Source organism: Camelina sativa, chromosome 11, assembly GCF_000633955.1.
Source record: "Camelina sativa cultivar DH55 chromosome 11, Cs, whole genome shotgun sequence".
Classification (NCBI taxonomy): Eukaryota; Viridiplantae; Streptophyta; class Magnoliopsida; order Brassicales; family Brassicaceae; genus Camelina; species Camelina sativa.
This window is the reverse complement of record NC_025695.1, coordinates 48,831,264-48,853,868: the sequence shown is the minus strand read 5'-3', so window position 1 is coordinate 48,853,868 and position 22,605 is coordinate 48,831,264. Positions and strand designations below refer to the sequence as shown.

At 37.3% G+C, this 22,605-nt stretch overlaps 6 protein-coding genes across 10 annotated transcripts; 4 read left to right on the top strand and 2 right to left on the bottom strand.

Annotated features, from left to right (window-relative positions):
- On the top strand, positions 4,887 to 6,767 carry LOC104727271 (adenylyl-sulfate kinase 4, chloroplastic-like). The gene is made up of 6 exons (XM_010446334.2): positions 4,887 to 5,268; positions 5,494 to 5,625; positions 5,714 to 5,982; positions 6,109 to 6,193; positions 6,287 to 6,333; positions 6,448 to 6,767. Exons 1-6 carry the CDS (start codon positions 5,025 to 5,027, stop codon positions 6,562 to 6,564), a joined length of 894 nt encoding a protein of 297 aa, XP_010444636.1. The 5' UTR covers positions 4,887 to 5,024; the 3' UTR covers positions 6,565 to 6,767.
- On the top strand, positions 7,062 to 10,123 carry LOC104727268 (peptidyl-prolyl cis-trans isomerase CYP65-like). The gene is made up of 11 exons (XM_010446329.2): positions 7,062 to 7,377; positions 7,477 to 7,539; positions 7,640 to 7,743; positions 7,841 to 7,932; positions 8,039 to 8,128; positions 8,218 to 8,293; positions 8,382 to 8,740; positions 8,817 to 9,073; positions 9,180 to 9,468; positions 9,548 to 9,655; positions 9,748 to 10,123. The coding sequence occupies exons 1-11, from the start codon at positions 7,250 to 7,252 to the stop codon at positions 9,964 to 9,966; spliced, it is 1,785 nt and encodes a 594-aa protein (XP_010444631.1). The 5' UTR covers positions 7,062 to 7,249; the 3' UTR covers positions 9,967 to 10,123.
- On the bottom strand, positions 10,118 to 12,552 carry LOC104727269. Of its 3 annotated transcripts, none has more exons than XM_010446330.2 (3): positions 12,182 to 12,552; positions 11,141 to 11,797; positions 10,118 to 11,050 (listed from the first exon to the last, which is right to left on the bottom strand). In XM_010446330.2, exons 2-3 carry the CDS (start codon positions 11,759 to 11,761, stop codon positions 10,220 to 10,222), a joined length of 1,452 nt encoding a protein of 483 aa, XP_010444632.1. In that variant the 5' UTR covers positions 11,762 to 11,797; positions 12,182 to 12,552; the 3' UTR covers positions 10,118 to 10,219. The 3 variants fall into 3 exon arrangements, with proteins under 3 accessions (XP_010444632.1, XP_010444633.1, XP_010444634.1); XM_010446331.2 differs by having other exon boundaries at positions 11,141 to 11,697; XM_010446332.2 differs by lacking the exon at positions 12,182 to 12,552 and having other exon boundaries at positions 11,141 to 11,563; positions 11,695 to 11,797.
- On the bottom strand, positions 13,004 to 15,563 carry LOC104727267. Its single transcript, XM_010446328.1, has 9 exons — positions 15,215 to 15,563; positions 14,952 to 15,139; positions 14,606 to 14,881; positions 14,456 to 14,514; positions 14,325 to 14,361; positions 14,176 to 14,247; positions 13,949 to 14,099; positions 13,683 to 13,859; positions 13,004 to 13,575 (listed from the first exon to the last, which is right to left on the bottom strand). The coding sequence occupies exons 1-9, from the start codon at positions 15,398 to 15,400 to the stop codon at positions 13,192 to 13,194; spliced, it is 1,530 nt and encodes a 509-aa protein (XP_010444630.1). The 5' UTR covers positions 15,401 to 15,563; the 3' UTR covers positions 13,004 to 13,191.
- Positions 16,206 to 18,869, top strand: LOC104727265 (ADP-ribosylation factor-like protein 8A). The gene is made up of 6 exons (XM_010446323.2): positions 16,206 to 17,179; positions 17,699 to 17,780; positions 17,880 to 17,912; positions 18,014 to 18,135; positions 18,234 to 18,395; positions 18,494 to 18,869. Exons 1-6 carry the CDS (start codon positions 17,142 to 17,144, stop codon positions 18,609 to 18,611), a joined length of 555 nt encoding a protein of 184 aa, XP_010444625.1. The 5' UTR covers positions 16,206 to 17,141; the 3' UTR covers positions 18,612 to 18,869.
- On the top strand, positions 18,913 to 22,419 carry LOC104727266 (pentatricopeptide repeat-containing protein At5g67570, chloroplastic). 3 transcript variants are annotated; one of them, XM_010446326.2, is made up of 10 exons: positions 19,024 to 19,595; positions 19,696 to 19,887; positions 19,985 to 20,066; positions 20,180 to 20,371; positions 20,473 to 20,586; positions 20,699 to 20,792; positions 20,885 to 21,042; positions 21,123 to 21,530; positions 21,600 to 22,195; positions 22,294 to 22,419. In XM_010446326.2, the coding sequence occupies exons 1-9, from the start codon at positions 19,024 to 19,026 to the stop codon at positions 22,185 to 22,187; spliced, it is 2,400 nt and encodes a 799-aa protein (XP_010444628.1). In that variant the 3' UTR covers positions 22,188 to 22,195; positions 22,294 to 22,419. The 3 variants fall into 3 exon arrangements, with proteins under 3 accessions (XP_010444627.1, XP_010444628.1, XP_010444629.1); XM_010446327.2 differs by having other exon boundaries at positions 21,600 to 22,200; XM_010446325.1 differs by having other exon boundaries at positions 18,913 to 19,595; positions 21,600 to 22,419.

The following is a 22,605-nucleotide window of genomic DNA, read 5'->3' as shown; positions in this document are numbered from 1 at the left end:
GTATCTCTTATCCTTCAAGATTGTGTGGCTGGATCCACTATCCACCACAAGTTCACTTTTGTCCTCAGCCATTTCTATAATGACAATAATTTTTGTTTTAAACAATATATTGAAGGAAATGAAATAACTTTGAATTTAAACCAAATAATCATTCAACAAAATAATCCAATCAAATGCAAAAACATAAAGCATAGAAATTAAACTAAAACAACATTTTTTTTTGAGTTCACATATCCTCTCCTAAACAATCAGAGGTCTCATGATCAAATAGATCATCCTTCTCATGGTCAAAATCATCTTCACCATCGAGAGGAACCAGGTTAGCCTCTGGATTTTTCTTTAAGCTCTCTTGATAGAGATCAACAAAGTGCTTAGGAGTTCTGCAAGTCTTTATCCAATGGTTCTCCAAACCACATCTATGGCAAGTGGACTTGGTCTTTGGTTGAGGCTTGAATGCCCCGCGGCCTCTACCCCGACCACGGCCGAAACCGGATCGATTACCACGGCCTTGACCACCAAACTTGTGTCCTTGGTAAGTCCCATGACCAGGACCGCCACGTCCACTTCCTCCTCGGCCACGACCACTCTTGTCCCTATGGACATAGTTAGACTCCTTGGTCTCCTTTGGCTCTTGAGGATTTTTCTTTGCTAAATCAACCTTGTGAGCTTCTGGTAATTGGGCTGTACCAGGAGGTTTCATTGCACTATTCATCATTAATAGCTCATTGTTCTGCTCAGCTAGCAGCAAACACGAGATTAGGTCTGCATAGGTTTTAAACCCCTTTTCACGGTACTGTTGCTGAAGCAGTATGTTGTTAGTGTGAAAAGTAGAGAATGTCTTCTCTAGCAGCTCCTTCTCGGTCACCTCAGTACCACACAACCTAAGGATTGAGACTATCTTAAACAGCTCTGAGTTATACTCATCCACGGATTTGTAGTCCTGGATCCTTAGGTTTTTCCAATCAAATTGAGCCTTTGGTAGGAGCACCATCTTTTGGTGTCCATATATGCTTTTCAGCTCTGTCCAAAGGTCAAGAAGATCCTCTATGGTGAGGTACTGATTCTTAAGACTCTCAGCAAGGTGATGGCGCATATGCATAATGGCCTTGTACTTTTGCTTATCAGAACAGTCATAACCTTCCTCAATGCACTCAAATAAATCCTTCGATTTCAGCATGATCTTAGTGTCCAATGCCCATTGCAGGTAATTGTCTCCAGAAGCATTCAAGGCAACATAGTCAAGATTGTTAAGCCCTGCCATCTACATAATACAGAAATAGACAACCGTTCATTAGCATGCAGTATTATGAGACCGATCCATGCAATTACTTAATAGGACATGCGGTAATGAGACCGAACCATGCCAAATACATAGGGTCACGCGGTAATGAGACCGATCCATGCCCAACACTGGATTTCTTTTTTCTTAAGATTGGATAACAACAAAGTTTTAGGAAATATTTCTTAAACCTTTAAGATAATGATTATAATAATTTTAGAAGTTATCCAAATTTTTTTTCATGCAAATTTAGACTAATTTCCGATTTTAAAGTTTTAGATTTTAAGTTTTGATTAAACAAACAATCTTAATTGGTTTTAATCCTTAGAACAATCAGATTAAATTTCTTCTATGAATTTCAAATTTAATAGTTTAGTTCTAGGGTTCTTATGCAACAAACAAACAATCAAACAACCCTAAACTTTTAATTCTTAAGTAATTCGGATTTTTAGGGTTTAGATCTAAGGATTTATGCAACTAATTCTCAAACAATCAAACAATCATAATCGGATTTTAATCATAATATAATTGGTTTAATTCACAAACAATCTATGCAACCCTAAGCATAAGAACAACCGATTTTAAAGTTTTAAAGTTATAGGGTTTTACTGTATAAAACTTGTTTGTTGATTGTTTACTTTTAGTTTTAGGGTTCCAATATATTTAATAGATCAAGTTCGATTTATAGGTTCTAAGAGGGTTTGATCTTATTTACCTTCACCGATTAGGAGGTTGACTGGATATGAACCGGGAGCTAAAGACCTCGGTTTTTACTCTTCTCTCGATCACGAACCTCAGACAAGGTAGGAGGAAGAAACCGATCACGAACTTGAGCTGCTACTTCGAACAGGAACCGATCGCCGAACAGAACTCACCCCGGACAGGAACAGACCACGAACTAGGGTGTATCACGAACAAGGGAAGAGGCGGCGGTTTTTAGGGTTTTAGGGTAAGGGTTTTTCTCAGCTGGCTTTAGAGCTTCGTGCTGATAACGTAGTGTTATGAAACTAGAGAATTCGAAGGTGTAAATCTCTTGTTCTTATTCATAGAATCGAATGGAGGTTACATATATATAGGGATAGTACAAAACCGACTAGACATAGGAATTAGGTAATGGGCCTCGGCCATAAGCCATACACTCTAGTACATGTAACGGGCCGGTTATGGAAGATCCACTCCAAATGTTTTACAACATTTTATTATAAAATCTAAAACGTTTTACCAAAAAATATAATTATAATAATATAATTATATATATTGTTTTTATTTTATTAGTAAACCAACAAATACCGAACAATTAAAACATTTTTTTTCTTTCGGTGAATCATCCNAGCTTTCAATACTTTTTCTACTACTTTTTAATATTGTAGTAGAATAGTGGAAATTGTCTCACACTAGTTTCTTTCATCGTCATATATCTTATTATTCAATTCTAGTGGAGAAACTAGTCGACATTGAGCATGGTTTATATATCTTATCCACATTCATGACCACTTTTATAGCAATTTTCTCGACTAATGTTATTAGTGTTGCTTTCTTTTTCTTTTATAACATAATTCACATAAATAGAGCAACCCAATAGGATGTGATTCATGATCAACATCTCACTATTTTACTCATTCACAAATAACAAGATTATAATATTTTTAAAATATATTTTCATTATATTGTGTCTACATGACAACAATATTTTATGATAAGTAGAATATATTATCTCTAATATATTTCCAACAATGATATTATCTTCTATTATAATTTTGGTTATAAGTGGAATTTAGTTGTTTATATATATTCTTTTATAGACTTTTAGTCATTTACTTTCTCTAGATTATTCTAAAGAATAAGTGAATTTTTATGGTCATATACTTGGACTTAAACCTCTTCATAGAAGTGAAACCAGGAAAACATGATCATAATCATTATTTAGTAATTTGTTACTAAATTTTCAATTTATTCACCGTACAAATCGGAGGACATGATTAAAAATATTTCATTATAATATTATATCTAAGTTTATTAGATTTAAATTTATGATTAAACAAATATAATTCACAAATATTATAAACAATCATATAAATGAGTGTTCAATTAGTATTAACTATTAAACATCATTTCTTTATATATATGTATATATATATATATATATATATCTTTTTCTTTTAAACGTTTTTTTCATTAAAGATTTTATTATAAAATCTAAAACGTTTTACCAAAAAAATATAATCATATATATTGTTTTTATTTTATTAGTAAACCAACAAATACCGAACAATTAAAATATTTTTTTTCTTTCGGTGAATCATCCAAGTAGATATGGGTCAATCTGTTATATAGAAAATTGAGTTCTATATAACGAAGCCATGAATATATTAATCATGTTTGATTACTGAAGCAATTAGATCTATATAAATATGTTGAGTAAAATAGTACTTAGCTCGATCATTGCCCGTCTCCGTGTCGATAATTATGTGGGGAATTCACGGTTAAAGCAATTTTGCCGGATCATCTCATCGTATACAACATGACCGATTAACCATATGTCATGACCATGAAACAACAAAACATGGTGGAGTTAAACTATACAAATCATATATGGTGGAGTTAAAACAACAACATGTCAACATGAGCATGTGTCGATCAATAACAAAGCATGGTTTGTGATAACAAATTAATTATTAAACTATTATGATGGGATATTATATACAAGATGATAAACCAATTTGATAAATGTCAAATATCTCAATAAAAAAAAAATACAGATCGATTAAAAGGGTAAACCATGTGTCATGACCATGAAACGATTTAATTTGATCATAAAACTATATCAAACAGATGGCTTTAGAATTCAAACTACCAAACCGATATAAGTTCATCAAACCAAACAGTAAAGCTTGACAATACCATAATGAATTATGATTCAAGCAGATCGTAGGAATAAATAATAACACACAATCCGTAGCATGAACCGATCACGACCAAATTATAAATCATGCGACGGTAATATAAATTTAGATGCATGAGTCAAATCGTCAATAAGTATGACTCAAACATAAAGTACAAATACTTATCTGATTGATAACGAAGATAGTTTGGTTCTAGAAGAAAGTCTGTCGGTGACGTCTGCTCAATGCCTCAACGTCTCGGCGGTTTGGATTTTTTTTTTTTTTTTATAGACGGCTAGGGTTAGAGCATGGTGATAACGTGTTAAGAACAAAGTTTTAGGGAATTGTTCTCTTGTTATTAATCTATCTCATAGGATATAATACATATATAATGATACAACTTTAGAATTTAGGTTGATATACTAATAGGCCGATAATGGACATCCATACAATATAGAATATTCATAATAATATATATTTTTTTGATCAATTAAAACTTGTTTAATACTGTATTAGGAGGTTTTGTATCTAATAAATAAATGAAAAGTCGACAAATCACATTCGAGAACATCTAAACAAATTGAATCCGACAAAGCCACCGATGTCGTCACGCTCGGGTCCATTCGTGGCTAACACTCGGCTTCCACAAGCCAAAGTTAAACAACAAAATTTATTTTATAAAAAATATATTATAACCGACTTTAAAATATTAATTTTTACTTTTTAAAAAAATATATAATCTGGGCAATTTGATTCAGAGTCACCACCGTTGAGTCTGTTCAATTGAATCGTTGAATCTCGCCGGTGCCATATTTATACGTTGGATTTTTGCGAATTTTTTTTATCTTTACTTGTTGTGAGATATGGATGTTGCGGCGGTGGCGAGATGCATGGGAAGAAGCTGCGATGTTTCTCCGGCGTTCGGTGATTCTGACCCGTTCCGGCGGTTTCTGAGATTATCGTTGTCTGAACGCTCCACGAATTCAGATCCCACCACCGGTCGTAAATGTTTGAAGTTTCGCAGGAAAAGTCACCGGAGACTGAGTTTCATCCGTCCGATCATGGCGACCGATGAATCGATTTCATCGCGTTCCTCTGGTTGCGCCGGTACGAATCACATAATTCCGACTATGATCCGTTCTTAGCTTTTTTTTTTGTTTTTTTTTTGGTTATTTCAAATGCTCAAAACTTATGGTTCTTTGCTAATTTCAAATGCTGAAGCTTATTTGATTAGATCTTGATTAGATGAACATATCCAAGATGAATTGATGATGAGTTATAATCAAATATCTGAATTAGATCTAATCTCAGATTATTGAAAAAACTAACTAGGTGAAACACAGCTGATCAACGGAAAGCAAAAGAACATCGTATGGCATGATTGTCCTGTTACTAAATCCGACAGGCAAGACTTGATTAAGCAAAAGGGTTGTGTTATTTGGATTACTGGCTTAAGTGGTTCAGGTTTGCTTCTTCATCTCATCATTGATGATCCTCTTAACTACTCACTTTGTGAGGTTCCATTAAAAATCTTTTATAAAAAAAATTTCAGGGAAAAGTAGTCTGGCATGTGCTCTTAGCCGAGCTTTGCACAATCTTGGAAAGCTTTCGTATATACTTGATGGTGACAATGTTCGATATGGTTTAAACAGCGATCTTAGTTTCGGAGCAGAAGATCGAGCTGAAAACGTTCGAAGAGTTGGTCAAGTTGCCAAACTGTTTGCAGATGCTGGAATCATCTGTATTGCAAGTTTGATATCTCCTTACCGGAGGGAACGAGCTGCGTGCCGTGCGTTGTTACCAGAAGGAGATTTCATTGAGGTTTGTTGATGTTTAATGAATGTATAATGCAGGGTCAAACATCTAAGATTTTAACACGGAGTGTATTGAAGTCTCTCTCTCTCTCTCTCTCTCTCTCTCTCTCTTTTGGTGTTTTCTCTTGATAAGGTATTCATGGATGTTCCACTCCATGTTTGTGAAGCTAGAGACCCAAAGGGATTATACAAACGTGCACGCGCCGGGAAAATCAAAGGTTTCTGAAGCTTTTTTTCTCTGCTTCTGTTTTCAACTTAACACACAATTTGAGTTGATTTTCTCTAATTTTAACCCATTTGATTATGTTTAGGTTTCACAGGAGTAGATGATCCATATGAACCGCCTTTGGACTGCGAGGTTCATAACTATCCTTTTTTTTTTCTCTCTCTTTTGTCATTTGAATTGATATAATTGAGTCTCAAATTTGAACTTTAATGATCAAAAACATTGGCCTACTACTACGAGTTGCAGATAGTGATACAAAACAACAGAGACAAAGGTGTTTCTTCTTCATCTTCGTCACTGACTGAAATGGCAGAGATTGTTGTGTCGTACTTGGACAAAAATGGATACCTCAAGACGCCTTAGATTATTATATATGATCATATAGTAATATGTACTTTCCTTGTAATAGGCTCATCCCCCTCATGTATCCGCGTGTTAAATTAATTGTTTGTTTGAATGTAATAGTAAAGGTGCGGTTTCTTCCCGTCTTTTTCTTTACTTCTTCGACTTTGATTTGTCCTCCCAAATTTTCAGCTCGAAATAACACAAAAGCCTATAGATTTCAAGTTCGATGATGGCAACTCAGTCACTAACCGTTATGATTTTGGAAGTAATTTGAAAACTCAAACTTCTGACACCAGCTTATTTATAATAGAAATTGTTACTTCTCTAATCAAGGATGTTTTCCTTTTTCGATGTGGGACAAAATAACCCAATATAATGTCAATAGTTTGGGCCTATATTTGAAACAATAACAATAGTTTGGGCCTAATGTTTGAAACAAAACAGGCCTTTAAATCCGGGTCGGATTCTATTTGGGCTGGATCTTGCTCTACGGCGGCGACTGGGTAACTAAACGCCTTCCATAATAAAACAAGACGCGGTGGCGAGGGCGGTAGTCTCAGATCTCAAAATCGTAACGGTTAGGGTTCCCAGCTAACTAGAATCGAACTTTGAATCTATCAGGCTCGTGTTGTCTCGGTCCGAATTTGGATTATTCGAGTTTAAAGTTCTAGAAAATCAAAGTCGAAGAAGAAGAAGTGAAAAGATGGGGAAGAAACAGCACAGCAAAGATCGAATGTACATAACAAAGACGGAGTGGGCAACAGAATGGGGAGGCGCTAAATCCAAAGAGAACCGTACTCCTTTCAAGAGTCTTCCTTTCTATTGCTGCGCGTATGTTTGCTTTTTTTCCAACTATTCACTTACTCAAATCTGATTTCGTTTTGCAATTTTTTTGGATTTGAATCCCTAATTTTCAATCTCTGATTTCAGGCTTACGTTTTTGCCATTCGAAGATCCTGTGTGTACTAGCGACGGGAGTGTTTTCGAGATAACGTGAGTACTAGCTTCATTGTGAACTTTGGGCACTAAAGCTTTACTTTTTCTTATTACCTTATTGATTTTGGGAATTGGGTTTTTTTTTTTGATATTGCAGAACTATAGTGCCTTATATTAGGAAGTTTGGTAAACATCCAGTTACAGGAGCACCATTGAAAGGAGAAGATTTGATTCCTCTCATCTTTCACAAAAACTCTGAAGGTTTCTTCTTTCTCTTTCTCTTTTACATACTTATATGGTTCGTTGTGATTCTCATCCGTGAGATATGCTGATATATATATGTGTTGTGCCATTGTAGGAGAGTACCATTGTCCTGTTCTAAACAAAGTCTTTACTGAATTTACACATATAGTTGCTGTGAAGACTACTGGAAACGTTTTCTGCTACGAGGTTTGTGTTTTTTTTTCTTTCTTTCTTTTTGGTGCTTTTTAGAGTCATCTTGCTTGCGATTTTTGGTTTCAGTGATTCTTATTGTTGTTTTGCTATATAAGTTTAGGCAATCAAAGAATTAAATATCAAAACCAAGAATTGGAAGGAGCTTATAACAGAAGAACCATTCACAAGAGCCGACCTTATAACGATTCAGGTAACTGACTCCTTTCTCTTTTCTTGATACTTTGCAATGATTTGGTCTGGTAAAAGCGCATTTACTTTTTCTTTGTTGATGTTTTGCAGAATCCTAATGCAGTTGACAGTAAAGTCACAGTGGAGTTTGATCACGTTAAAAATGGCCTCAAGATTGATGATGAAGGTTTGATTCAGTTTTTATATTTGGTTCAGGCAATATATCATATTAGTTTATGTTGGTCATAACTCCCTTTCGCATGTGTGTTTTACAGAGTTGAAGAAGATGAACTCTGACCCAGCTTATAATATAAACGTGTCTGGAGATATCAAGCATATGCTTGCGGATCTTGGAACTGAAAAAGCTAAAGAGATTGCTTTACATGGTGGAGGTGGAAACAAGGCACGTAACGAGAGAGCCGCTGCTATTGCTGCGATTCTTGAGTCGAGATCAAAAATCAAAGAGGATTCTAAAGCAGAAGAACCGAAGCAGACCTACAGTGTTGTGGATGCTGCATCTGCTTCCGTTTATGGAAGAAGTGCTGATGCAGCTAAAGCTGGTTCTAGTGATAAAACAGCAGCAAGGATAGCTATGCATATGGCTGGAGATAGAGCACCTGTTAATACTAAACTGGTTAGTTTCTTGTACGGGGCACAATCGGTTTAAAGCTTTGTGTGCGTTGTTAAAATGTTTGGTGTTTTTGTTGCAGGTGAAGAGTCGTTACTCGTCGGGTGCTGCTTCTCGTTCTTTCACTTCCACTGCATTCACTCCTGTGACCGGAAACGATTTTGAACTAATTGAAGTCGAGAAAAACCCGAAAAAGAAAGGGTATGTTCAGTTTCGCACAACAGATGGCGATTTGAACATTGAGCTCCATTGCGATATAGCTCCTCGAGCATGTGAGAATTTCATCACTCTCTGTGAACGCGGTTACTACAACGGAGTTCCCTTTCACAGAAGCATCAGGTATCCATATATGCCTCTGAAATCTCCTTTGTTATACTTTTAAGAGTTTCTATGATGTTATTATCAACTAATATAAACGTGACCTTTTGAACTTTCTTCTACAAAGGAACTTCATGATTCAAAGTGGCGATCCTACTGGCACAGGATCAGGAGGTGAATCAATTTGGGGAAAGCCATTCAAAGACGAGCCAAACTCTAAGTTGCTTCACACAGGAAGAGGCGTAGTTAGTATGGCTAATAGTGGTCCTCACACAAATGGTTCTCAGTTTTTCATTTTATACAAATCTGCAGTCCATTTAAACTACAAACACACAGTTTTTGGTGGAGTTGTTGGTGGTTTGGCAACACTAGCAGCAATGGAAAATGTGCCTGTAGATGAAAGCGACCGTCCTCTTGTAAGTTCCAAAAGCTTTTAACTCATTGTGTTCTTAAGTAGTTTTAGTCTCCTGAGATTGTATTTTGGAATTCTTGCAGGAAGAGATCAAGATAATCGAAGCAAATGTTTTCGTGAATCCATACACGGAGCTTGAAGAAGAGGAAAAAGAGAAAGCTGAGAGAGAGAAGAACGAAGACAAAGACATTGTTAGTATCTTCCCTTCCACCAAATAAATTCTCTTCTTTTCAAATTTGCTTTTCGATTGATCTTATATTTTATATGCAATGTGGTGTATCAGGAGAAGGTTGGATCGTGGTACAGCAACCCCGGATCAGGAACAGCAGAAGCTGGAGCCGGTGGTGGTGGCGTTGGGAAATACTTGAAAGCAAAGAGTAGTACAGCCACTAAAGAGACTAGTGGTGCCATAGACTCTGATCTTTCAACCATTGGTGTGTCTAAGAAAAGAAAAACTACTGCGTCAGCCTCCTCAGGGTTTAAAGATTTCTCTAGCTGGTAACTGATAACAGTCTCTACCCATTTTGTAAAACTGTTGACTAGTTTTGATAGATCCCAAATCATAATAGCATTTGTATGACAACGTTGAACCTTTTATGTTGAAAAGCTGGCTGTAATCAAGCTTCTTCAGTAAAAGATTTATTAGAAATTATAATCCTTACACTTGTGTATGAATGCCTAATCTACAAAATAAATCAACAACAATGATCAGCACAGAGAGATCGGTAAGAACATATATGGTTACAGGTATATCTTTAAGGCAGCCGCCATTTACTGTGCCAGTAGATAGATACTCTGGACCACATTGGGAATCCAAAATTGTACTCCAAAGGCTGGTCAGCAGGTCCACCGATAACCAACGGTAACCATACATATCTCGAATCCCGTAAATCAGCTGGGTTCCATCTATCTGCCATGAATATAAACGCACCGGGAACACCCGGTAACGGAATCACATAGGTGCTCTGCGCAAAGAATGTTGTTAACCGGAAAACTTTGTTACCACCAATACATGGATTCCCCAGTTTCTCCCATGGACCCATGATTGATTCAGCCGCATGAGCCAAGGCTTCATTAGGTGCCCAGCCAGTGCACCAAGAAGTGACCATGTAATAAACTTTCTGATGCTTAAAGATAGATGGAGCTTCCCTGTGTTGTCCCACCATTACTCTTTTCATAACCGGCGTCACATCAAGGTAATCTTCCGTTAAGGGTCCGATATGAAGCACGCTATTGACTTCAGACGAATATATTAGGTAAGCAACACCATCATCGTCTTTGAAGACAGTCATATCCCGACTGTCAAACCCGTGTGGACGTTTACTGTATAGATACTCGAAAGGACCTGTCGGGTTATCGCTAATGGCAACACCAACTGAAGCTTTAGTGTAGTTTGCATCGTCGATATGCATCCACATCACATACTTTTGTGTCTTTTCACTGTAGATCACTTTGGGTCGCTCAAGAACATTGGATTTGTGCAAATCATGGGTCTTGTTTGTTTCTTCAGCTCCGAGTACAATGCCTTCATTTTTCCATGTCCATAAGTCTTTTGAAGAGTAACAACCAACCCCTATAATATCAACCTGGAGACAACACAAGATGGAAAATTTAACCCAAAAGACCCACAAGAGCTAGAAATGCTAATAGGACAAGTGAAACAAAGTGGTACTTACTCTAGCTGGTCCTCTCTTGTGAGCATGGTAAGTTGGTCCATCTTTATATTCTCCATACCAATAGTATGTGTTAGATTTCTCGTCAAGCAGAATCCCTCCACCATGGGCTTGAATTGGATTCCCTTCCGTGTCCATCCAAATTTTACCGGGGAAGTAATACGAAGTCTCGTTTCCCATATCCTTGGTTGGACCAAAAGCAGCAGTTTTCAGACCGGGAAAGAAGAGATGGCGAATTGGTGACTTGTCGTCAAGAAACTCCTCAACCAGAGGTATCGGTTTTCTTGATCTCCGTTTGCTAGTACGAGGAGAACGCTTCCTAGGTGGCGGCATTCTCAGGATCTCTTCTTCAACTCTTACAAGTTGATGAACGACAGGATGATGAAGATGAAGATGTTGATGCTGATGCTGATGTACTACTTGTAACTGATCAGAAGAAGAAACGTCGTCATGAATGTTGTTATCTTTTCTGCTATAGAGCGAGACAAGATGAACCACCAGGAAAAAGCCAACGACGGTCCATATAATAATAGTAAGCAATGAATATCTGCAACCACCTCCTGCATCATTGCAATGCAAAGATGTTGGTTTCTTATTGTATTTGTTGTTCTTCATTATCCTCATTTCTCTCTCTCTCTTTTCTGCCTTCTTCTCAAAACACTGTAAATATATATACAACAACACTCTGTAGATCCAAACACACATATATATATATACAAAACTCAGACAACCACAAGAGACTCATCAACTCTAAATCAGCCAACTAGAAAAAATTAAGCAAATATGAACACAGATTTGATGCATTTCGAAATGGATTACTAGTGTTGATTTACTAAACTATGTAAATACGGCTCGATGCGTTATGTTCGAGAAGCTACTTTAGCTATTTCTAAGCAAATCTCGCAAAGTTGGTGAGCTCAATTCTAGCTGATTCAGATCCGAGGCTAACACCCAAATGAGCTGAGCAGAAGTTTAACCTTAAGTTTACGAAGCAGATTCAAACTAAGCTCCGCAAATCCGAGAAACTAGGGGACGGAAACGTACCTGAAAATCCTCGGAGACCGGCGGCAGAAGCCGAACTTCCCGACATTATTCAAAGATTCTCAACTCTCTTTAGCTTTGTCCGAAAGCAAACACCAAATCCAACACTTCTCTCAGATGCGAGATTAGGAAGCTGAATCGAGAAATCTTAAGAGCTATATTTTTTTTTTTGTTTTTTGTTTTTTTTTTTGTTTTTGCTGAGGAGATTCAGAAAAGTGGAGTAAAATGAAGTCTAGTTGAAACGGATCTTTCTAAGGTCTTTGGTGATTTCGACGTGCGAACGAAGACGAGACTAATGATTCTTCTTTCTTCCTCTGATTCAGCTCTGATTACTTCTTTGTCTTTGATTTCTCTCGGGGCATTTTTCCCGGTGATTTTATAATCAATATATAAAGGAGCTAGTGATGATGATTATTATTAATTAATTAGTGCAATAGTCTTTATTATCAATGTTCTTAAATAGTTATCTAATCCAAATCGTTGTCATTATTTAGTAACTATTACTCCCTTTTATACCAATTTTCTGGTTTTTTTCTTTACAACGTTGATACAAAGAAAGAAAGCAAGAAATTAGAAAGGGAAATTAATACAGCCAAAATAGAAATCAATAAGAGAGGAAGAAAGAGAGTGTTTGTTAATCTAAGTATCTAACAGTAATTATCATAAAGTAATGGTCTTTTTATAAATAAAAAAGATAGTTCATGCACATGAAATGTGGCTTCTTTGAGTGGTTGACCCATTTGTTTTCCACCTTTCTTCTCTCTCTCATCATTTGTTTTAAGGGTTCTCAATTAGACAACTTTTAACTTCAATGGAAACAAATGATACAACATAAGGTAAATAGTATTCTGGTGATAGTTATTTGAATGTATACAGTTTGCTTGTTCAGTCACACACTCACACTTATTACAAATGTTTGATACAATGTCATATTTACACTTTTTAAACACTCTCTTATCTTTCAATGATATTTTCTTTAAAATGTAAATTCCAAAAAAAAAAAATACAGTATGCTATATATTCACCTGTCGTATATCTGCAGAAGAAGTTGGATGAATCGAAAACCAAGCAAAACTTTTTCCTTTCTCTTGGAAAGCTTTAGCGAGGAGGAGCAAAACTAGAACCACCATGATAAGAGACAGAGCAAGGATCGATGCCCAAAGGCTATACATCGAAGCTCTGAAGGGTTCACATTGGTTAGAGACTATGCTCGATAGCGTGTCTTTTACGGCAAGGCATTCTGTTAGGTTTTGAAGAGAAGGCAAGATGTCGAGCATGCCTTGAGCTGAGTTGCTGTATGCATAGACCTTGAGGTAAGCTGATTCCGGGATGAATTTCCCGGTGGTTCTGCACGTTTCTGGTGGATCTTTGTCGTGGCATGTGAATCTCGAAAGAATCTACGTAAAGGGTTTTTATTATGTTCACTCATGTGTCTTAAGACTAATTCAACAGAGAGATTCATGGTTTTAACTTGGGCTGCATGAGTAGAATTTAAAAAACTTACGTTTGGGAATTCGCCGATTGGAATGGCTCCATTGGAGCAACTTTGTGGCGTGTAGCTGTTAATTTGTTGTCCGACAAACGGATCGCAAATGATTCCAGCTTCAGGCGCCCACGAAACAGTATTGCTCCGATCAGTCAACGCATTAGAACGCATTGACTCTGCTACTTTTGAATTTAGCTGAGAACAAAATAAAACAAGAAACAGAGGATTTAGATTCTACAATTAACCACAGTTCTTGACTCTTTCTACCTATTAATCATTAATACCTCGGTGATGAAGGTGTGAATCATCAAGCTTATTGCATTTAGGCTTTTATCAGAATGAAGTGGATCCATACAAGGGAAAAGATTAGTCAGTGTGCTGTTTTGTGGGTTTTGTATGAAACCACTGAAACCTAAACAAAGGTCTTCAGCGAAGCTGCGTGAGTGGAAAATTGAGGAGTTAGTATTTAAAAACACGTGGAGGGTTTTGATTATAAGGCTGATTGACTTACGTGTGAATAAAGAAATCGAATCCAGTTAGAACCCAACAAAGAGTTGTTATGATCCAACACAAGAATATCACCCTTTGTATGAAGATGAAGAGGAGGATTAGTATTTAAAGTTAACCAAATTTAATAACAACAATGTTTGAATTGCTCACATGATAAATCCAGGGTGCCAGTGAAGAAATAGAGGTACTAAGACAAAGACAAAGTCCAAAAATGTCCATTAGGATCAGTCCAATATCACCATAACATTTTCACAATTTAAATGAATGTTAAATGATCCCACCAAAGGCTAGAAGCAGAACGAACAAGTTGGTGGATGCAATCATTAGATGAGATATATACCTAGAGAAACAAACAGAACAGAACAATCAGAGTTCAGACTTCAGAGGAGATTAATCAAATATATATATGAGTCATTGTCATATATTCATACGAGATTTTGATGGCGAGATCAATGGAACGACCGTTATGACGAAGGAAGGATTGAATAAGGCGAGATCCTTTTCCGAGACGATGGGTGGTGACGTTGAGAAGATGAGTCGTATTCTGATCGTATGGAAGCAACAAGTACTGTATCTTAGTTAACGACACTATCACTGTACGGATGTTTCTCTCAACATCTTCTCCTGTTTTGTCTATGGTTTCTTTCATTTCCTCTGTTCTGTTCTTCGAGCTCTGGTTCGCTGCTATCACTATCCCTATCGTTACCCTGTTTTGTAAACCCAACATATTTTATTCTTTTCATAAAAACTTCCATATAAAAAAATGTATAAGCTTACATGGACAGAAGCATGACGAGGAGAAGAAGTAATAACAGAGGAAGATAATAACGGTTGAGATATCGACGGCGCGTGGAAGGAACGCGTCTACTTTTGTCGGAGAAAGCTACGTAAAGTCCCAAACATACTCCGAGAATAATCAACAATCCGGCGACAGCATAACCGTGAAATCCCGTAAATGCCGTAGCCTGATATTCCCATTAACACTTAAAATACCATACAATGTTAATGACAAAACACTAAAGAAGGTTAGAGGGACTCACAGCCCAATAGTGTTTGTTTCGAACATCGAAGCCTCCGTTGTAATGTCTAAAGCTGTTAAGAGGATCACGTCGCCTAAACCTCTCATGATCTCCACCGTCCGATAAACTTGAAACCGCCAAAATGGGAGAGATAACGAACGTTAGAAGGAGCTGAGACAGAACTCCGAGTATTCTTGATTTTGTCATGTTGTTGATGATCGAAAATCATGTTCCTTTGTTTATTGTCCTATTTTTTGGGATTTCTTTGAATAAAACAAAAGAGACTTATGAAAGTATAATTATAATTTTTTTGTTATAAAATTGCCTTTCTTCTTCGAGTATTTGGCTTACTTACTAAGGTAAGGATAGCTTGTGGCTACATTGTTCTTAATTAAAAGATTGTTTTTTTTTGTTCCCTCTCTTTTTTGTTAAATAGAAGAAAGGAGAGTGATTTGAGTAACGTATCTTGAGCCGTTTTCTCTGGATTTTTATTTGACTCGGCTCTTTCTTTTCTTTTTTTGTTGTTTACTTTTCAAATAAAAGGGGAAAAGGATCAAACCATACACTTTATTTTATCACTGAAGTGTATGTATGTATGTAAGTTATTTAAACCAGAAGCTCGAATTAATTAAGGATCCGCTCTTTAACTCTCTCTCACAATACAGATTACAGAAGCTCAATGTTCTTCGCTTTTATGAAAACAAATCTCATGGTTATTAAAAACCCTTAAGATAAGATGACATTGACTTAAGACGACAGTTAATTAATGTTAAAGCTCTAAAATAAAATCCCAGGCCATATGAAAATAAAATAAAATAAAATAAAAACCCAGATCTTGTTGAAAAATTGTGGCGACTTCTTTAAAAACCGCTGAAAGAAAAAGAGGGTTTAGTTTTGTTTAGTTTCACTCGTTCACAAAGTCCCACATCGCTTACAAGAGAAACTCGGAAGCAAGGAAGAGTAGTATAAAAGACGTTGCCGTGAGTCTAAACAACTCATACCTTTCTCGGCCTTTTGGCTAAGATCAAGTGTAGTATCTGTTCTTATCAGTTTAATATCTGATATGTGGGCCATCGGTTCACACGATATTAACTCTATTTTTTAAGGGAGAAGACCCGATAAGATAGCTTGCTATCTGGGCTTTCACGAGTCGCCCATGCGTTGCACTACTGCACGGGCCTGGCTCAACCCGCCATTGCTCAGTCTAAATTAATTATCAAAATAATAAACAGCCTTTTCTGAGATTTATAATTTAATTCCAAAATGCCCAAGTATATAGACGCGAGTCATATGAGGCCTATTACAACTGGGCCTAAATGTCCATAATGAAAAACCTTAACGAAAACGGGGCGTTATGAGTACTACACTACAGCTCCCAATCTCAAATCTCCAACGCGAGTGGCTGGCGTGGCGTGACATTCTTTTGTTTTTTTTCTTGACAAAATCTTTTTAATTCTTCTTCCGACTTCTCTCTGTCCCAATCGAATCTTTCTTCTGATTGGCTAATCAAATAATATTTTACATAAATACTACTCCACGACTTTCGCTCTGTCACACACAGCTTGAGTTTCCATACAAAACGAATAGTAAATCAAATCGTTAACCCCACGACGTTGAAGGACCTACATGATTCGTTTGACGGTCCAGATTTACTGATATTTTTTTGTAACTTTTTAATTCGCCGGCTCTCTCTCTCTCTTGCCGTGTTTTCGATTCTTTTTTTTTTTTGGACAGGAAGAGAAACACACAAAAGGAAAATTATATCTTCGAATGAGATAAATAAATTATCCGCAGCGAAGAGCGGAAGAAGGAAGCTTTCCCTTTTTAAGAACCCCCCCCCCCCCACTACATTGAGAGATCCGTGGCGGAGACCGATCTCTGTTTCTTACGAATCTCTCTCTTGTCTTTGTCGGGAAACTCGACTTCTATCTGATATTCTTATAAAAATATGGGTTTGTGGGATGCGCTTCTCAATTGGCTTCGCAGGTCAGTTTTTNTTTTTTTTTTTTTTTTTTTTTTTTTTTTTTTTTTTTTATATCTTCTACTTCAAATTTCTTTTCTTGGTTTGTGGGATTTGATTTGGATTGTTTCCTCTTGGTACTACTTGAGTTCAATGATAGGAACATATAGAACTGTTTCCGCCGAATTTAATTTCTGATTCGTAGTTTATAATATCTTCGAATGACATTAGGAATAGCAAATACACGATCACGCTAAGAAAGCAACAAAGTTTGTTACTCTCTTTTATGAGCTTATTGCTACCGTTTAGATTTGATCATCAAGTTTAGGTTTTAGACAATACAACTGGGATGGGATCTATTGTTAAATGAAGATAGCTGCACAAAGAAAGAGCTAAATGAATAAGGGTTGTGAGTAATGAAATATATAAAGATCCCTACGGAACTAGTTGTGAGAGCAACAACTAAGGGTTTGACAAATCTCAAATTTCCTCACGTTTGCCCGATTTGCATAGTCTCAATTGGTTCAAATATACATTTTTTGCAGCCTTTTCTTCAAGCAAGAAATGGAACTTTCATTGATAGGATTGCAAAATGCAGGAAAGACATCACTTGTAAACGTTGTTGCGGTAAGTAGTATTAGTAAACTATACTTCCCCACCAACCTTTCTTCTATTTATCTTCTAAACACTCGTTAATGGCTTCCTCTCTTACCTTTCTTTGTTCAGACTGGTGGATACAGTGAAGACATGATCCCTACGGTGAGTTGCACTACTCCCCTATAATGTTTCGTTAAAAGTAACACAAAAGATTTGCTCGTTCTTGGACTAGTAGTAAAAAAGGATTCGTACGCTTTCTTAAGGTCGGATTCAACATGAGGAAAGTGACAAAAGGAAGTGTCACAATCAAGCTTTGGGATCTTGGTGGTCAACCTAGGTTCCGCAGCATGTGGGAACGCTACTGTCGTTCTGTTTCTGCCATTGTGTAAACATCTTATATCTTACTATTCTCAATTAGGTTTTTAGATGATTTAAACTCCTGACTCTTGCCACAATTTGGTTCCCTGCTGATTTTGTTTTCAGGTATGTAGTTGATGCTGCTGATCCTGACAACCTCAGTGTCTCCAAAAGCGAACTCCATGATTTGTTGAGCAAGACGTCGCTTAGTGGTATTCCTCTTCTAGTCCTTGGGAACAAAATCGACAAGCCTGGAGCTTTATCCAAAGAAGCCTTAACCGACGAAATGTAATAAAGCCTCAAACCAAAAAACACACACAAAAGACTCAAACATCTTTAATCCTTGACTTGGATTCTGATTATGTTTTCTCCATTGTTTTGCACAGGGGACTCAAGTCACTCACAGATAGAGAAGTCTGTTGCTTCATGATATCTTGCAAGAACTCCACCAACATTGATCAAGTCATTGATTGGCTTGTAAAGCACTCCAAATCAGCAAGCTAAACTTTGCTGCAAAAGAAGAGAAGTCAAAAACTCTTTGGAGTTCTTGATCTTTCTCAGTCTTCTTGTGTGTTGCTCCTTTGATGATGATGATGGTGGAAGAAGACAGTTGTTTCTTTTTTTTTTAATCCTGTGAAATACAAGATTTGTCTTTGTTTTTTTTTTTTTCCTGATTCTTTATCCTCTTTCATCTGTGTCTGCTGCTGTTGTCTGTATATTAGATTTGATTGGTTCTCTGAAGGTCAGTTTTTTACAAATTTACGAGTTCATTGCAAGTTTTGAAAGAAGAAAAAACTACTTGGCCTATTTCGTAATTTTGAAAAACTTCAGGCCAAAAACGGATATTTTCAAAAAAAGCAACAAGATAAAATTAAGGACTTAGCTTTACGCTCACTTGCACTATCCTCTCGCAACAATGGACGCTTCGGTAGTGAGATTTTCCCAATCTCCGGCAAGAGTGACACCGGAATTTGAACCGGATATGGAGAAGATTAAACGGAGGCTGCTCAAGTACGGTGTTGATCCAACCCCTAAAATCCTAAACAATCTCCGAAAGAAAGAAATTCAAAAACACAACCGTAGAGCCAAGGGCGAAACGGAGTCAGAGGCGGAGGTGTATACGGAGGCGCAGAAACAATCTATGGAGGAAGAAGCTCGTTTTCAAACCCTAAGGCGGGAATACAAGCAATTCACGAGGTCGATTTCTGGAAAAAGTGGCGGCGACGGTGGGTTAATGGTTGGGAATCCATGGGAAGGAATCGAGAGAGTGAAGCTGAAGGAGCTCGTTAGTGGTGTCAGGAGAGAAGAGGTTAGTGGTGGTGAACTGAAGAGAGAGAATCTAAAAGAGCTTAAGAAGATACTTGAGAAGGATCTTCGTTGGGTTCTTGAAGACGACGTTGATGTGGAAGACTATGATATGGACAGAGAGTTTGATCCTGCGAAGCGGTGGCGTAACGAAGGAGAAGCAGTCAGAGTTCTCGTTGATAGGTTTGATCACTCTTTTTTTTTTTGTTGATTTCAGTTTCTGGAAAATATTTGATGTTATGAGGTGTTTGCTTATGTTTGTTTGGTTGATTGTGTTCATTAGATTAAGTGGTAGAGAAATCACTGAGAAGCATTGGAAGTTTGTTAGGATGATGAATCAATCAGGGCTTCAGTTTACTGAAGATCAGATGCTTAAGATTGTTGATCGATTGGGACGTAAACAGAGCTGGAAACAAGCTTCCTCTGTTGTTCATTGGGTGTATTCTGATAAGAAGCGTAAACATTTTAGGAGCAGGTGATGTTCGAAAGATTTTAGCTTTTGTGGCTATCGTTTCTTGAGGTTGAATGTATATAGCTTGTTTTCTGATTGAATACAACACTGGTTTCTACAGGTTTGTTTACACCAAGCTTTTGTCCGTTCTTGGATTTGCGAGGAGGCCTCAGGAAGCTCTTCAGATATTCAATCAGATGCTTGTAAGTAGCTTCCGATTTGAGTCAATTCATGATGAGGTTGATAGAGATGAACATCGTACTATAGCATTTTCGTTGCAGTTCTTGGATTAACTCTCATTCCTTAGTCACTTTAGGGTGATCGCCAGTTGTATCCTGATATGGCGGCATACCACAGTATTGCTGTGACACTTGGGCAAGCGGGTTTGTTGAAGGATTTGCTGAAAGTAATTGAGCGTATGAGGCAGAAACCGACGAAACTAATGAAGAACCTGCGCCAAAAGAACTGGGATCCTGTGCTTGAACCCGACTTGGTTGTGTACAATGCTGTAAGTGTGCATTTCTGAATTTTGAAACTTTTTACATATCTTTATGCAGCGAATCAGTGTATCTAATTGCTAGATCCATTCTTGGCTTAACTGGTTCCCAGATTCTGAACGCTTGTGTTCCAACACTCCAATGGAAGGCTGTTTCATGGGTATTTATAGAGTTAAGAAAAAATGGTCTGAGGCCTAATGGAGCTACATATGGGCTTGCAATGGAGGTAGCGTTATGTTTTCCAACAAACAAAATGGTTTACATAGTTTTAAGTAAGATGCGGTGTAGTAGTTGTGGGTACCCTCAAGGAGCTGTCTTTAAGATGTCTTTTTTGACAGGTTATGCTGGAGTCAGGGAAGTATGATCGTGTTCACGATTTTTTTAGAAAGATGAAAAGCAGTGGCGAAGCTCCAAAAGCAATTACATACAAGGGTATCTATTGACTCTCTCTGTTTTTTTAGGTTTCTTCATTTTGGTATCTATAAGGTGATATGATGCTTATAGTGCATGCTTGATTTTTTCAGTTCTTGTCCGAGCTCTCTGGAGAGAAGGTAAAATCGAGGAAGCTGTTGAAGCAGTCAGAGATATGGAACAAAAGGGAGTTATAGGAACAGGTTCAGTTTACTATGAATTGGCATGCTGTCTGTGCAACAATGGGCGTTGCGGTGATGCAATGCTCGAGGCAAGTTCTCTCATACTTTACCCTTTTCGATTCTCGGAGAACCCCGCGAAATTAACTTTCTTCAGAATGCAATGATGCAGGTGGGGAGGATGAAAAGACTTGAAAATTGCAAGCCGCTCGAGATTACATTCACAGGACTCATAGCGGCTTCATTGAATGGTGGTCATGTTGATGATTGCATGGCTATATTCCAATATATGAAAGATAAATGCGACCCAAATATAGGAACTGTGAACATGATGCTTAGAGTTTACGGAAGGAATGATATGTTTTCAGAAGCTAAAGAATTGTTTGAAGAGGTTGTCAGCAGAAAAGATACTCATCTAGTCCCAAACGAGTATACATACAGCTTCATGCTTGAAGCTTCAGCTAGATCACTGCAATGGGAATACTTTGAGCATGTGTATCAGACGATGATTCTTTCTGGTTACCAAATGGATCAAACAAAACACGCATCATTGCTTATAGAAGCATCAAGAGCCGGGAAGGTAACAAATCTTCTTATAGTTTGTGTTTATGAAAGCATAAACTGTTGTCTAATTTGTTTGTTAATGCAGTGGAGTCTTCTAGAGCATGCCTTCGATGCGGTTCTTGAAGATGGAGAAATCCCTCACCCATTATTTTTCACTGAACTGTTGTGTCATGCAACAGCTAAAGGTGATTACCAAAGAGCCATCACACTGATTAACACTGTGGCTCTCGCATCTTTCCAGATCAGTGAAGAAGAATGGACTGACCTTTTCGATGAACATCAAGACTGGCTTACTCAAGGGAATCTTCAGAAACTCTCCGATCATCTCCTTGACTGTAGTTATGTAAATGAACCAACGGTCTCAAACCTCTCAAAGTCATTGAAGTCTCTATGTGGGTCTTCTTCTTCTTCAACACAACCATTGTTAGCCATAGATGTAACAACTCAAAGTCAGAGCGAGAAACCGGAGGAAGATTTGCTTCTTCATGATACAACAATAAAGGATGATAATGATGCTAATGGTGAAGCTTGGGAATTTACAGAAACTGAACTCGAAACGTTGGGCCTAGAAGAACTCGAGATTGATGATGATGAAGAGTCTAGTGACTCTGATTCGCTTTCAGTTTATGACATTCTGAAAGAATGGGAAGAAAGTAGCAAGAACGAGACTTGAAAATGCTTGTAAGGTTTCTCAAAATATTCGATATGATTTCGCTACTGTCTTACAAAGATTAAACAAAATCTTAATTTATTTGCTTATTCATCTCTCCTCAACCCAGTTTCAAGGTTACTTAACAGATCATCCACATATAATAAAAGACCAGTTTTACAGAATCTCAGAGACTCGGAGAAAAGAACATATATGCGATCAAACTGGGGATTTACATTGCTACTAACCAAAAAAAGAGCAGATAAGGTATGGAAACTTTTAAACTCTGCAGGTGATGAGATATCTCCCAACTCATTTCAGAAACCAGTAAAACCCCTATGTATATATATTTATGGCTTGCTCTGTTATAGAACTTCCCCGAGATGGTTGTTTCCTTCTGTTTCACCAAGTATGATTACGGATCCTGAACTTCAAAGCTTTC

Coding starts and splice junctions, on each gene's coding strand:
- LOC104727265 (XM_010446323.2), top strand. CDS start 17,142: ATGGGTTTGTGGGATGCGCTTCTCAATTGGCTTCGCAG. Junction 17,913..18,013: donor GTGAAGACATGATCCCTACG/GTGAGTTGCACT, acceptor CGCTTTCTTAAG/GTCGGATTCAACATGAGGAA. Junction 18,136..18,233: donor CGTTCTGTTTCTGCCATTGT/GTAAACATCTTA, acceptor TTTTGTTTTCAG/GTATGTAGTTGATGCTGCTG.
- LOC104727268 (XM_010446329.2), top strand. CDS start 7,250: ATGGGGAAGAAACAGCACAGCAAAGATCGAATGTACATAACAAAGACG. Junction 7,933..8,038: donor GAAACGTTTTCTGCTACGAG/GTTTGTGTTTTT, acceptor ATATAAGTTTAG/GCAATCAAAGAATTAAATAT. Junction 9,469..9,547: donor ATGAAAGCGACCGTCCTCTT/GTAAGTTCCAAA, acceptor GAATTCTTGCAG/GAAGAGATCAAGATAATCGA.
- LOC104727267 (XM_010446328.1), bottom strand. CDS start 15,400: ATGACAAAATCAAGAATACTCGGAGTTCTGTCTCAGCTCCTTCTAACG. Junction 14,362..14,455: donor CGTTCTGCTTCTAGCCTTTG/GTGGGATCATTT, acceptor TCTTTGTCTTAG/TACCTCTATTTCTTCACTGG. Junction 13,860..13,948: donor TTCACACCTTCATCACCGAG/GTATTAATGATT, acceptor TTTTGTTCTCAG/CTAAATTCAAAAGTAGCAGA.
- LOC104727269 (XM_010446330.2), bottom strand. CDS start 11,761: ATGAGGATAATGAAGAACAACAAATACAATAAGAAACCAACATCTTTG. Junction 11,051..11,140: donor ACAAGAGAGGACCAGCTAGA/GTAAGTACCACT, acceptor TGTTGTCTCCAG/GTTGATATTATAGGGGTTGG.
- LOC104727271 (XM_010446334.2), top strand. CDS start 5,025: ATGGATGTTGCGGCGGTGGCGAGATGCATGGGAAGAAGCTGCGATGTT. Junction 5,626..5,713: donor TACTGGCTTAAGTGGTTCAG/GTTTGCTTCTTC, acceptor AAAAAATTTCAG/GGAAAAGTAGTCTGGCATGT. Junction 5,983..6,108: donor CAGAAGGAGATTTCATTGAG/GTTTGTTGATGT, acceptor TCTCTTGATAAG/GTATTCATGGATGTTCCACT.
- LOC104727266 (XM_010446325.1), top strand. CDS start 19,024: ATGGACGCTTCGGTAGTGAGATTTTCCCAATCTCCGGCAAGAGTGACA. Junction 20,067..20,179: donor AGATATTCAATCAGATGCTT/GTAAGTAGCTTC, acceptor TAGTCACTTTAG/GGTGATCGCCAGTTGTATCC. Junction 21,531..21,599: donor AAGCATCAAGAGCCGGGAAG/GTAACAAATCTT, acceptor TTGTTAATGCAG/TGGAGTCTTCTAGAGCATGC.